The following is a 14673-nucleotide window of genomic DNA, read 5'->3' on the forward strand; positions in this document are numbered from 1 at the left end:
GCAAACCTATGTAATTTACAGCATTGCCATGTTTGAAACATTTTTAGGCTGCATGTATATGTTTTCACATATGCATATATATGTATATATATGTATTTTCTATATGCTCCGGGATCCCGCACGTGGGCGGGGATTATTCATAGATTATGACTATTGATGAGTATCCCCTGGATGAGAAGTGGTGTTTCATTCACTGTGCAAGTCTACTTTTGATGGAAGCCTGGGTTTATCGGATATTTACTTATACTATCCGGTGAATGACTGGTTCACAGTTGGGATGATCGAGCGTATCGACTGGGAAACATTAGCTGGCGATAGATGGGCTAGTTGATCTCGTATATGAAGCACGCCTGTCGGGTACCCTGCCTTCTTGCACGCGGGTGTCCCTAATCTGTTGGAGGGCAGCCCTTCGCCTCATTGGTTGGAACCGCCGCCTAACAGGGAGGACCCCTCTATGGCGGGGAACATGGCTTGGTCAACTCTCGAGCCTGGAGGGTTTTATGCCTTGGCATCGCATTGAGATTTCGTACCTGGGAGATCTTTATAAAAGTGTGTGGGGGGGGGGCATTGTGTAATTTCAAGAGTTAAAAGTCAAGTACTCTCTGTCCAACTCGCAGTTCCTTTGGTACCTTCAATTGCGCAAAGCCTTGCTAGCCCAGGACTTCCTGAACAATTCCTCGCCTGAATACAGTCAGTTGGAGGCAAATATTTTCCTTGTGAGGCTGGGTAAAGGGGCAACGTCTGTGATCAATCGATCACTAATGATCCATGCCCTGGACGGCATTGAGAAAGCCCAGCATAGGTGGTCGTACCTGGGTGGGGAACTTGGACGAGGAAGATTGAAAGGAGGCTTACATGGCACCTAGGGAGTTAGCTATTTTGACGTGGCTGCGTATGATACAATTCAACTCCCTGCATGCAACATACCTCACCCCGAGGTGCTTACAACATTTTCTCCCTGATGCGCAAGCAGCGTGCACATATTGCACGCCTCCAGCTGCAGATTTTTACTTTCCGCTGTCTTAGGTCGCTCCCTGGACTTAACGCCTCATACTGCGTTACTAGGGTTGATGGAGGAGTTAGAGGGCCCTAGAGCTGAACGTGTTTTTCTGGTGATGGCTTGCTTGGTTGGTTGACAAACGGGATGGGGCCCGTGCAAGGAAACAACAGAAGGTGCTCACTGTTAGAAGCTGGCATGCAGGGGTGGACTGGTGCGCTCCCCGGGAGAAGCAGATCTTTGAGGCTCGTGGCTATCCTAAGAAGCATGAACATATATGGGTGAAATGGTGTAGATGCTATGGTCTATCAATTTGATAATGCAATGTTATACATCATTGATGCTTGGGCTTGCTGTTATGCCATGCATGTACATTAACCATATCTTGCACTGTGTGATGCTGTGTCTTGCCGCAAAACTCTCAATAAGTTGGTAATATAAAAAGAAAACTCATCCTTCATAGATCTACACAGCTTCTGACCCATCTCCAACAGAGCCTTCCTTGACAAACTCATTAAAGTCAGTCTTCACCCAGATCTCTAGCTCCTAAAAGAAAGCGGTCTAATTTCATACCACCAAAAAGACTGCTCTAGAGGATTCCCCAAATATTCCTCAATCTCCAAATGCAATTATCAAAAGAGAAGTGCTAAATAAAGTAGGCCTCCCTCCTATTTCTGAACCTTTGCTCTGTCTTTGACACACTCCATCACACCACCTTCCCACAGACGGAGTGAAATTGGAATTAATATACCATCCTGGACTGGATCTTTTCCCACCTTGCCCAAAGGTCCAGCATGTGTTAAATACCAACACATCTACAACTGAACTTGAACCTCTGATATCAGCATCTATCCTAATGGAAGTGGGAAACCTGTAAGTGATAATGGACTCCAAACTGTCTCTCGTATTGCTGATAAATAAAATGACAAAAGGTGCCATCCACAACATGCTAACTTTACATAGCATCTTTCCACTCTGAGTGCAGCCCACTATTGCCTTGGTCCTGTAACAGACTACACTAGGGATTCCTCTGCACCTCTTTCGTGGACACTAACAAATCCAGAATACAGCTGTGAAACAGCTCCTCTATCTACATATCCACAACCATGTCTCTTATCCTGCAGGCATTCTACTGACTGCTTTTGGCCAGGCATATTTCATTCAAGCACTTTCCATCACAAACTGGGCAATCGATGGTCTAGAAAGCAACATTTGTGCAACCAAATTGGTATATAGTGATTTATACTATCCATGACCACAGATACTATAAATCACTTGCACTACACATTAGTGTATTTTTTTAATTTCAAAACCTTTATTAAAGGCAAAAGATGAAGGAACACAGCGTGATGCCTACATCCCTGGGCGGGCCAGCAGCGCAAGGTAACATCATGCATAGCAGTATGGGCAGGAAAAAAAATACACAGCAAGCCGCCTACAACCACTTCGGACCGGCCGCGTCAAGGCGGACATGTGGGACAGGTAATCATCGACTTTGTGTTTCCTCCAGTTCTGCACTAGCAAATATATGAAACAATGAGTATCTACTAGTATTTGTGAAGACCAAACAGAGCTCCCCCCACCATCTGGCACTGCAACACTGTGACTAATAAATCAAAAGACAATTTGACTCTTGGTAAGCCCACACACAAAAAAATGATAAAATAGCTTGAGACCAATTACATCAGGAATCCTTAGTACCGAACTGGGGAGTGCATGTTAGCTTGTAAGTCAGGATGGCTCATTAGATATACTGTCCGCATAGATTTCCAACTGTTCCCTACAGTAGTATAAATCCCGGATCCACTTTCAAACCGTGGGTAATCTCTTTGCACCCCAACATTGCGCCACAGCACGCTTAGCCATCAATGTAGCCACGGCAACCAGCCTCCTATTGCAGGGTTTCAAGGACCTCACATTACCCAACAAGCATAACTTAGGTATGCACCGCACTCGTTCCAATACAACGTCCATTAGCACACCCGCAACTTCAGACCGAAAGGTAGCTATCCCGGCACAGAGCCAAGAGAGATGCAGAAAGTCAGCATCAGCCTGCCCACATCGCACACAAGAAGCAGTATCACGCAAGCCAAATCTATGCAATTGCATAGGGGTATAATAAAGTTGATGTATAAATTTGAAGTGTATGATGAGCAGGTTGCAGTTAGCTGTAACTCGCCCAGTCAATTTGGAGCAATAGTGCCAATGATCCACGGACAGCACATTGCCCAGGGCTACATTCCATTTATCGTATGAGGGATACACCTCCGATTCCCGCTCGCGAAGGGATGCAGTGTAGAGTTTAGTAATCAGTCCCTTACGATCCTCCCCGCGAGCACCGACGGCAGTGCTCGCAGTGTCTGAGGCTCCGCAGGGAAACCCGCACATACGTAAAGCACAGCATAGCGCAATGTGGCCGCCCCGCCTGCACGTCCGAAAGTGAATAGAACTGGCCCGGTTTATAAAAGTCCCCTATTTGCGTGATCCTGACTGCTTGCAACGTGGTACGCGACAGACGCTCTTGCACCGCAGATATATCAGGATGCGCCGTGATCGGCTTTTTGGGGGAATAAAGATAGGGCAGCTTCGCTCGTCGCACCAGTGTCTACCAGGCCCAGGCGGTACACTGTACCGGATTGATTTCTGTCCGGGGACCTCCGCTCCCTCCCGAGAGAGCCGCCGCTACCATTGGTAACGGGAGTATTGTGTCCGCCTCATTTGCAGTATGAGGGAGAAAGCGTTGTGGAAAGAACCAATAGTGTGCGAACTGCGCCTGAGCGCACAGGTAATAGAAGCACATATCTGGAGCCTCAAATCCGCCACACTCAAAAGGCTGTATTAAGGTGTCCCAGCTGCAGCGAGGTTTTTTGCCCCCCCCCCAAACGAATGACAATAGGGTTGACTGTAATGCCTTGAATACAGAGATATTTAGGCGGATAGGAATATTCACAAATAAATATAATAATTTGGGCAACATAACCATTTTGAGCACTGCTATGCGGTCCGCTAGTGAAAGTGGCAGGCGAGCCCACCTCTCCGCCTTTTCAGTGAGTTGTGTAATGGTGCGTCCATAATTCACAGATATTACCTGAGCAGGGTCTCTGTGCAACCAGATCCCTAGGTACTTCACCGGGTCCTGAGTCCAGGACAGGGTAAAGTCCAGTTCAAACTCGCAGGTACCCGCCGTCAAGGGGAATACCGTTGACTTGGCCCAGTTTATCCCTAAGCCCGAGAAACCTTCAAACTTGACGTATTCTCGCAGCAATTCTGGGAGGTAGGTCGCGGGTTCGCGGACACACAACAACAACATGTCATCCGCCTAAAGCGAGACAACAAGTGGCCGTTGTCGGAAGCGCAGCGCCGCTGAGGCATGTAGTTGATGCAGTTTGCAGGCCAGTGGCTCCAATGCCAATGCAAATAGCATTGGCGAGAGGGGGCAGTCCTGCCTCGTGCCTCTGCCTATGGGAAACGCCGAGGATACCCAGCCGTTTACACGAACCCTGGACGCAGGTTGGGTGTATAGAACCCTGATCTAGTGCAAAAAGAATGGGGGGAATCCCATCCTTGTGAGAACAGTAAACATATACTCCGAAGAAAAAGAGTCGAACGCTTTGGTAGCGTCGAGGTGCACCGCCACGGCCTGGAAATCAGAGTTGAAATAGGGTACGCAAGTTGTGCACAGTAGATCTCGCAGGCACAAATCCAGACTGATCGGGGAGTACCAACAAGGGGATCAGAGGCTGAAGATGGAGGGCGATAATTTTTGCCAATATCTTGGTATCGATGTTAATCATCGAGAGTGGTCTGTAGGAGTCGCATCGATTGGACGCCTTATCGAGTTTCAGAAGCATCACTAAAAGAGCCTCCCGTAACGAAGGCAGAAGACGCCCAGTGCCATATGCCTCCGCGTAGACTTCAAGGAGTCTGGGGGCCAGGTCGTCCGCGAAAGCCTTATAAAACTAGCTCGGAAGCCGATCGAGGCCTGCCTCTTTACATGTGGGGAGAGACATGATAGCAATCTTTACATCCTCCTCATCGAATGGTTGAATAAGATATACCCGATGTCCAGGCGCGACGAAATCTAATTACGAATGAATATTGTCCGTCTGCACTGCGTCTCTATTACTCTAAAGGGCCGTATAATAGTCGAGTATGGTCTCGCTGATGGCTGCTGTACCATAGTACCATAGAGCTTCCCCTGCCTCATCTAGCATTTCCGTGATATACGCCTGACTCCGCGGTGCAGCTAACTTCTGAGCGAGGGAACGGCTAGGTCGACCCCCCTCTCCATAATATCGGGCCTAACTACATCTGGATCTATGTACCATCTCCTGGTCAGAAGTTTCATTGTGCTCCATAACCAACTCGCGTATCTTAGACAACGTTTCGGGTAACGGGTTCGCCTCATAGGCTCTTTCTAAGGCGGTAATATCCCTCGCCAGTTTGTGAATCCTGCGTCTCAAATCTCGTAGTACTCCAGCATGCGCCCCTATGCAGACACCCCCCCCGATAGTGACCTTGAGGGCCTCCCACATTGTACCTGCGCTATTGTTCCGAAAGAAACTGCGGATAGCCTCCCCAACCTTGGCCTTAAGGGCCACGTCCGTCAGGGAAGACGGTTGCAGTCACCACTGGAATGGCGGATTCTCAAATGCAGGGACCCTTAGATCCAAGAGCACTGGAGAATGGTCCAATAGTGTCCGGGCTAAATGACGCACCCCAACCGCCCAAGTACATGCTGCTTCTTTGGTCAGCCAGAAGTCCAGGCAGGACCACGTCCCGTGTACAGATGAAATAAAACGTACTCTCCCGTACCCCTGGGTGCTGCAGACGCCAGACATCCCTGAGACATCCAGAATCCATCAAGTCAAGTAAAGTCTACGCAGCTTGTCTAGGCCGTGCCCAGTCACTACCCATCCGGTCAACATCCATATCTAAACAGATATTAAAATCCCCTCCCCATATGATTTCAGCATCAGGGAACCCTGAGATGCTGCGCCAGACATCCACGAAAAAGGCTGGGTCGTCAACATTTGGTCTATACACATTCACAAAAAGAACATTCTTCCCACCCAGCAGACCATGCAGCAGCGCCATGCGGCCCAGGTCATCTATCTCAGTATGTATGACCTGAAACGGTATCCCTTTCTTAATCAATATCAACACTCCCCGTGCATAACTAGAGTAGGATGACGCTGCGGGTGACCCAGCCCATCGGACCCCCCACATTCTTTTCCGACAATTTCGTAAGATTAGTCTCCTGCAGGAAAGCAATCTGGATATTCATGCTATCTAAATAAGCAAATACTGCCTTGATCTTTTTGGGGGAGTTGAGGCCTTGGACATTCCAGGTTAAAAGGCATATGTTTCCACTCATCTGGTCAGTGGATTGCAAAGTAACCTAGCAATGTGCTATTGCAGTGAGAAAAAATAAAATAGGGTGCGAAAAACACAAAACATACAGTGCAGGAGGCCCCCCCCCCCTTTGCAACCCCTCGTCCCCCCACCCACTTCAGAGTCCCCAACTCGCCAAAGCCATCCTAACCCACACCCACCCCTCCCCAGCCAACAAACAGTAATGTAAACCTTAGCTGGGGTATACCCATACAAGGGCGTTAGAGTGCAACTATCCGCCCATCTAGCATAGCACGAGGTAGTTGAGCAGGGTGCTGTAGCTGTGCCGGCAAAATACGATACCATGAATCCCACACCTAATATGAAAGCATGTATAACATAGTTGACCCCAGCCAAGTCCACTTGTGCATGGGAATGAAGCAAGGAATACGTGTAAGTAACTGGTCTTGGGTTAATACAAAACTATAGGTAACTTAGAGCAATCTGGGCAGCAGGATAGTTCTGCGAATACTCCATATAGGCCTAATGTTACTCAGTATCTGACGGCATTCGGGATTCTGATCGCCTTCGCTTAAGGCGTTTGGCATGTTCTAGGGCTGCCTTGGGGTTGTTGAAAATGTGAGAGTCTCCATCCGGGCCAATCTTCAGGCGGGCAGGGTAGAGCATGGCATACGGGACCCCTTCGGACTGGAGACATTTTTTGACATCTGCATACTCCCTTCTCGCTAGTGAAGTCCGGAAAGAATGAGAGTTTGTTGCCTTGGTGTTCAATGGTGCCTTTCTCTCGTGCCAAGTGTAGGATTACATCGCAGTCCCTATAGTTCAATACTCTCGCAATAATGGGACGAGGGGGAGCTCCCGGAACTGGACGAGGAGCCAGCGAGCGATGGGCCCGCTCTACAATGAACATGGGAGACAGCTGTTCTGTACCAAAAAGGTCTGTGATCAGTGTTTCAATTAAGGTCTCCATTTTGCCCACATTTTTTTCCCCTCTGCGGTGTATTAGTGGGATTTCGTGCCTCAACCGGGAGGCGAGACTGGGTCTTGTCCATCCTGCCCATGTCGCACAGATACCAGAAAGAGTTATCCGCGAGGTGTAACGTGGAGTCCGGCCCCCACAGCATCCTCTGTAGGAACCAAGCGATAATCCGTGGGTACCTCCACCGCCGTCCACTACCCTAGGCGTCTGCAAGGTTGCGGCTTAAATGTGTGAACTCCCACCCACACTTCAGCTCATGGGGCCGAAAAAAGCAAGTAGTGAATTGTCTATCTGAGATCAGAGGAGAGGCCCCACGGAGGATGGTAGAGTCCGCAATCTAATTGAGGTAGGGGGCGATACAGACCCAAGCTTGAAGTGGGGTGCTCACACCCAACAGGGGCGCTGCAATGATGTGAAGCTGCACAAGGCCCAATCCAGTGCTAGTCCCAGGCCACAGGGAGTGCACCGCACCCCAGGCACCGCAGCTGTAGCACCAAGACCCACCTCACGCAGGTAGGTCTCGCAACGTCTATGATCCCGGTGCCAGCTATCCTTCTGCTAGGCTGCAGCACAGAGAGAGCGTCAGGCAGGCATGAGCGAGCAGCACAGATCAAGGCGCCCTATAGGTAAAGCACTGGCCGGGCCCTGGGCCAGGCCCCACAACCTCAGAAATCAGGGCAGTTCAGAGCGCTGCAGCAAGTCCAACACCAGAGGAACGCCGTGCTCTCCCCAACGACACCGCCTCGCCATAGGAAGTGAGTGGCCAATATGGTGAACAGGGGCGGGCAGCTCAGCATACCTGCAGCACTTCCCCCAGCAAGGTAGCCATTAATGCATCAAACTGGGCTCAGTTAGACGCTGTGCATAGGCTGGCGGTTAGTCGATCATTGAAAACCCCACTGAAAAATGTACATGGGCCTTGGCAGGAGGCTGCCCACGCTGGTCCGGCCCAATCGCTGCCAGAGTGGAACCGTCGGATGGGACACCTTCAGGGCAAGGAGCAGCGTGTCCGACCCCAACGCATACGGGTCTGCTGCCGCACACAGTATAATCCCAGGCCACCCGCGCTCCCCAGCACCTTACAGCGGCTCACGGGACGCGACCCGCATGAGACCCGCACCCGTCTCCGCAGACCTGCGCCAGGCCACGCCGCACACACCACCTCAGGCGCCGGGTACACAGGGGCCCGCCTCCCCTACAGTCGCCGCAGGCACCAGATTTCTCCGCTCCCTTGTCTCCTCACACGGCCTCACAGGGCCTGGAGCGGCTCCTCCAGCAGGCGCAATAGCGTCAGGGGCAAAGCGCAGTCCTCCCCAATCGGATCGCCTATGGCAAACGAGCTCTCTCAACCCGAAAAGGGTACAACGATCCAGCGAAGGCGGCCCGTCTCAGAGCCCATCAGGCGCCGCCATTTTGTGGTCACTCGACTGCAGCCCGTAACAGCAGATATTCAGCAATGTCTTCGATCGTGGGCAGCACCATTGGGCACCAGTTGAAGCAGGAGCACCAAACTCGTCAGATGCACCCCTCTGTGCCACCGGATGGTAAGTTTGTAGGCAGATATTGATCGGATCGTGGCTCAGCCAGGCAAAGCCTCACTAGGGTGCGGCCATTTTGCCGTGCACCCTCCAGCACCCCCCACACATTAGTGTATTAATTATAGGAATTACAATACAGTACCCGCTAGGACTGAGCTCAAGTTTCTTCTATGTTTTCAGGATAAAATCCCCTGATGAAGGGCAATGCCCGAAATGCGTTGGGCGTATTTTCATTTTGAATTTATGAATTTGATCATTCTAAATGGATGTTATTAAAAGAAGGAAATAAACAAAGGATAAAAGGTTAAAAAAACAACAATGAAAGATTAAAGAATTGTTGAAAAACTTCACAACTCTTTGAATAACTTTATTTAAAAAGGACAATTGGAGACACCCCCCAGAATCTGGGGACAGCACATTAAGTGATTTACCTATCCTCATGCTCAAGAGGATTTACCAATCAGCACCAGTCAAAAAGAATTAACATTATTCACCCAATTTACCAGTGAGTGCGTGAGTCTAATTCCTATACGGATAAAATACAGAACATAGGTAGTAGCAGCACACCAAAAGTTAAAAGAGTAGTACTCAAAGTACTCGCTGGCAACCTCAAGACCATTATAAGCTATTGGAAGGAGAGTGAGGCAAACAAAGAATACTAGAGAAACTGGATTTCACAAGAATAAAATTATTTTCTCAGATATGCCTGTTTCTTTCTTTATTCTGTGAATTCAACTACTTTCATTTACCCCTACTTAAAATCAAACACTACATGATAGCCCAATAATGTTTATGCTGCTGTGAAGTGCAGTGTGCTGGGAGGTGCATGTGTTGAATGTTTGATATGGTATTTTTGGGAGAATGTGTGCCTATTTGGTCAGGACTTCATTTTCACCACTTTTCCTATTCTGAAAACACTAACACCAATATTTTTAAGAACTACAACGAAGTGGCTGGCAGCTACATTCAGGGACATACCACAGGTCCCTGCATTCCCTGTGGTGCGGCGGGGGCGCTCATGGGGGTCCTATTCAGCCAAGAGTCAATGAACATTTGAGAGCTATGGGAGACTCAGTGGCCCCTCATCATATTCTGCAGGAGAGCCCCATCATTTTGTGTTATGGCTTCATCTCGCTTACTAGCACAAAGAAAGATACTCACTTTTTGATTTCTCGCAGGAGCATTCTTATGAGGGTGGTTTGTAGGAGTTCAATCATCAATTTTCTCCACATGTCCAGAGCTAGCTGCCACGAATAAATAGAAGGACACCTGTTATTTATACTAAATTTAAAATTAAATGTTCCATGCAACAAATACAGCATCCATGAAAATCTACATGAAAAGTTATATGGTCATGACAAAAACCAGGGCAGAGTAACTAAGAATTTGCACACTGTAAAGTTATTACAACTGGCATAAAGTCTGGCAAAGGGATTTACTTTCCAGTGCAGAAAGTATTTTATGCTGGACGCTGTGCTTTTCTCAGTACAAATTGTGCTTTGCACGACTATGCATTAAGGGGGCATAACAAGGATGCTACCTAGGCACAACAGAGCACATATCCATAGTTTTAAACACAAGGCCTGCTTTACTACGACTGTCCGCCTGGGCTCTGCACAAAAAAATAATGCATCCATGAAACAGCAGCAAGGTTTAAGAAATGTTTTTATATCTCCAGACATTTCACACATTGCATGTGTGGTGCATTGCACAGTACACATTGATGTATAGAATGTTATAAAATTGTCTGGCTATACAATTTAGCAAAGGGAGGGTACATCTCAGTATAAAAGCTATGCTAAACATCACATACATCACTTGCACCACGGTGCAAAAGTTGTGCGTGGTGCTAGGCAGCCTATTTGTGAAGGGGGGGGAGCAGCAGCAGGCCATTTTAGTCAATGTGACGATGAACTGCTTTATCCCTCTTGCGCAATGCAGCAACATGAGTTTGTGTCATATTAATATTTAGCAAATCTGCCTCTCCTTGAATTAAATGTTGTTCTTTTCATGTTTCTAATGTGGTGCATAACTGTGATGCTTAATTAACGCCATCTAATCATTTTACAATGATGCTTCCTTATTTCAATGTCGATTACATAGTAGGGTGGATTGAGAGTACACCCAACCTTACCCAGAGCTTTTACAGATGAGGTTATTTCCAAGAGTTCTGAGTTTATGTCTCAAGGTCTCCAATGCATATGACACTACCAATCATTGATGAATGTGCACTGTAATGGAAATTGGCCAATCAGGACTTCGATAACCCTGACAGTTTACGCACAGCACACTCTATGATGTGGTGCTAGGTTCCTTTTTCAATTTTAAGTTCTCTCAGGGCAAAGGACTTTTCATGTGGGTCTATCAACTTACCAGCTACCGTAGTAACAGTAAGTTAAAAAAAAGTGGGTATGCCGGATCTTAGAGTTGGTGGTTTCTGGTATTCCCACAATATAGATATTGATTCTGTGCGACAGTGGTTCCAGGTTTCCATTATTGGCCATCACTTTTGACTTTTCCTGCTCTAGTCAGTGCATCGTAGTTTAAGTAGCAGAGGCTTCATCTTTAAGGGTCAAGATCCTGGTTTCCGCGTCGGCGAGTCAATCCCCCTGTTTATCCAGTCTGTCTTTCATCAGTTCCATGATTGCATGTACATAATCAATGTTAATTCAAGTCTCCTTGAGGCTGGACTTAATCTCCAGTAGGATTGATCTAATGCCCAATTGTGGTAGGGAGGCTGTTTCCATCGGAAAGAGGGGTTCAGGAGAGGGTGGCCTGGAGTGTGAACCCCTTTGTTGTCACTGATCAAACGGGAGCTTGTTCTGCTTCTGTTCAGTTTTCCCCATTGCCTCTGGTGTTCTTACAGGTTTTGTGGCGGAGCCGCAACACAGATAGTCATGTAGTCTATCAAGGGTATCATCGTCCCCAATATCAGATAGAAAGGGGTGCACCAGGAGGCTGGTTCATGCAATTGCAGGAGAGAAGTAGGTGTCAACTAGGAGGATGGGGACCACAGCCCAGAGAGAGCAAGCCACCCATGCCAGAAGCGGTCCTCACTGCAGGGTAAATCTGTAGGGAAACACAGGAGGCAATAGGGGCAGGCGCCCACCCAGTGGATTCTCACAGCCACCAAAGCAGTCCTTGCCAGCGACAGCAGCATCACTGGAAATCAGTCACACCTGGTGATGCCATGTGTAAGGGGAGATGCACGAGGGTGTCAACCCCCCCCCATGATGTAGAGAAGCAGCCTTGTGGTCAGGCGAGTAACAAAGGAGGGCCAGGATTGTGTTTTATGGGCCGGATTGGTGTTAGTAGGGATTGGCAGGATTGGGCTACATAGCAATCAGTCCCTAGAAGTCAACATAGCCTCCCAGTATAATTCAGGGGACACAGTTGTACTGCTGGGAGCTCCAGCGCAGACAGCATCTGCAGCGTGGGGCAGTGTAGAGGGCCTAGATCCTGGTGCTGGGTTTGCTAGCCAATCAAAGCGCCCTCTTATGGGTACTCTGATGACTTTAGCAGAATTTGAAGCAAAAAGAGGAGCGGTAGAGAGAGAAAGAGAGCTCTGCTTCAGGCGTCCATCTTGGCGGGCACCTAGACCCCTCCCTATCTTAGAGTTAAAACTGCCTGAGCTTTAAGTTGTCCTGACATATTCTTTCTGTGAGGGGAGGGGTTCACCAAAGTTCCCAGGCTTAGTCTTCAAATGCCTTCACTACAAGGTTATGTTACCTATTGAAAAAGACAGTGCCTTACTTTTTCACAAGAATAACCGAGCCAAAAAGTTAATGCTTTTTTGCTCAGTTCACATTACTGTTACAAAAACTGAACAAACTTTCATATTGCACATTGGGTCCTAAGATCAGGAATGTTTTACCACATCATACCGGACAATCACTCAATTTTATAGCTTCCGGGAAGCTTTTCAAATGGAGTATCTTTTACTAGACATGTTGAGTTACCCAGTTCATAGGTGATTCTACAACTATATGCGATTTAGGGCAAGTAGCAACAATACAAATGCAATAAACAGAAAATGTGCTGCACAATTATATTTTTCTGTGTTCTTGCAGTGCAAATCTCTAGACCAGGAAAAAAGCTTGTTTTTGTCCCTTTAACCTTCAGATTGTCTCCTGCCCATAATACAAGAACATATGTGGTTTTGCCAAATCAAATCCTTTGGGACTTACACTTAGTATGGTTTATATTCCAGTGGCTCAGACTGATACTTTACCTATTTGACTGCACACACAAAGTGAGAAGCTATGTGTTAACATGAAATCTGGAACAAATTTGAGGTGTAGGACTGAATGGACTTTTGTGCTATGGCACCAAGCCTTGCCTGTTTATATCGGGAGGACAGAATTTGATTTTTTAGCATGTAGTATGCTACTATAATTCTCTGTTTCATGAATGAGAATATGAAATGACAAGATTACATTTGCAGATACCATCTGTATCCAGATTCTTGACTGTGACTTTATTTATACTCCTCTCTTTTGATACACGCACTGAAGATGTTGTCCATCTCAAGAAACAGGAGCTTGAGGCAGGTGCTGTACTGAGTGTGACTGCAACTCTTTAGAGCCCTCGAGTGCATCAGATTATTATGATACTGCGGAAGCTATAAATGGGCTCCTGCATGCTGTCCAGAGCGAAACACATGCATGTGGGTTGCTGAAGTACAAACTATGCAGCGCATCGTAAGGTTTTAAATTATTGGTGGGGTCATTAAATTCTAGACTATTGGTGATGCCAAGTGACTGTGGATATTGTTGACACATGATGAAATGCTGGGTAAACATGGACATGAAATGGAGAAGCTGAAGATGTTTAATACTTTCCAAAGTGACAGTCAGCAGGAAACTGGTAATTTTATGTAATCTTGAAGGTTGAAAGGCATACATTTGGTATTAGTACAAAGTGGACCCTCCTAATTAAAATAAAATAAGGATCTATGTGAGTGTGCCGTGCAAGACTGAAGCACACAGCATAAACCTATGCCATTGCAAAGAACAGCAGCTACTTCACGATATATCAGAGACTAATATGAGCACAAAGAACTGTTCTCCTTAATAATGCTAGTACTTTCCATAAAACCAGTGCACTAGACTGTTTTTTTGGTCCTGTAAAACCACAGCAGCGTAGAAACTCTAACATTTAAGTGTGGCCTAAAGACAACTTTAGCTATTTTATAAGCCTCATGTAATAATCGTTATAAAAATTCATACAGAAAAATACACACAAGTACTAACAAAGAGGCGCTTTCGGTCGCTCCTCTTCATCCATTAGTCTGATCAACTATTGCTCATATTTTGCTTTTGCCTACCAGCGCTTCATACAGCATGGATCACTCAGTTAGCCCACTTCAGGCATTGGCTCTCTTGCACTGTGTGTGATCACATTCATCGAAAAAGAAGTACAGCTCAGTGCCAGGACTGATCGGCTGTTTTGATTGGTTCCATTCTTTATCCTTTATGTCTTATATCTGCGTTTAAACTACATATTTAGTTACAGTAATTTACAGCCAAGAATGCCTTTTATTTGCACCCATAAGAATCATACTTTCCTGTGACGTGCACTAAAGATAGAGGACCAACACCTGCCTCTTCAAAGCACTAATGCCTGTTGGTACTGTTCTACTAAGCTGAACAATAACACACATACAAAACTGTGCTTGTTTAGCATGCTTCCCATAAATGATGACAGATAAGATGATCAACATTGCTACCAAGTAGAGTTGCTTCGAGGCAAGATGAACTGACGTGGTCAGGGACTTTCTTTGTTAAGAAGATTGTCTCCCAATC

The 14673-nt window shown here is 47.0% G+C and overlaps 1 protein-coding gene across 1 annotated transcript in view; it reads right to left on the bottom strand.

Moving 5' to 3' along the window:
- The window catches only part of CUL2 (cullin 2), a 537998-nt gene that overhangs the window by 335472 nt on the left and 187853 nt on the right, over positions 1–14673 (bottom strand). Inside the window, exon 6 of the mRNA XM_085631872.1 lies at positions 10031–10113. Within this exon, the coding sequence (XP_085487998.1) occupies positions 10031–10113 (83 nt within the window). The remainder of the gene's footprint in view (positions 1–10030; positions 10114–14673) is intronic.

This window comes from Triturus cristatus, chromosome 10 (assembly GCF_964204655.1).
Source record: "Triturus cristatus chromosome 10, aTriCri1.1, whole genome shotgun sequence".
Lineage (NCBI taxonomy): Eukaryota > Metazoa > Chordata > Amphibia > Caudata > Salamandridae > Triturus > Triturus cristatus.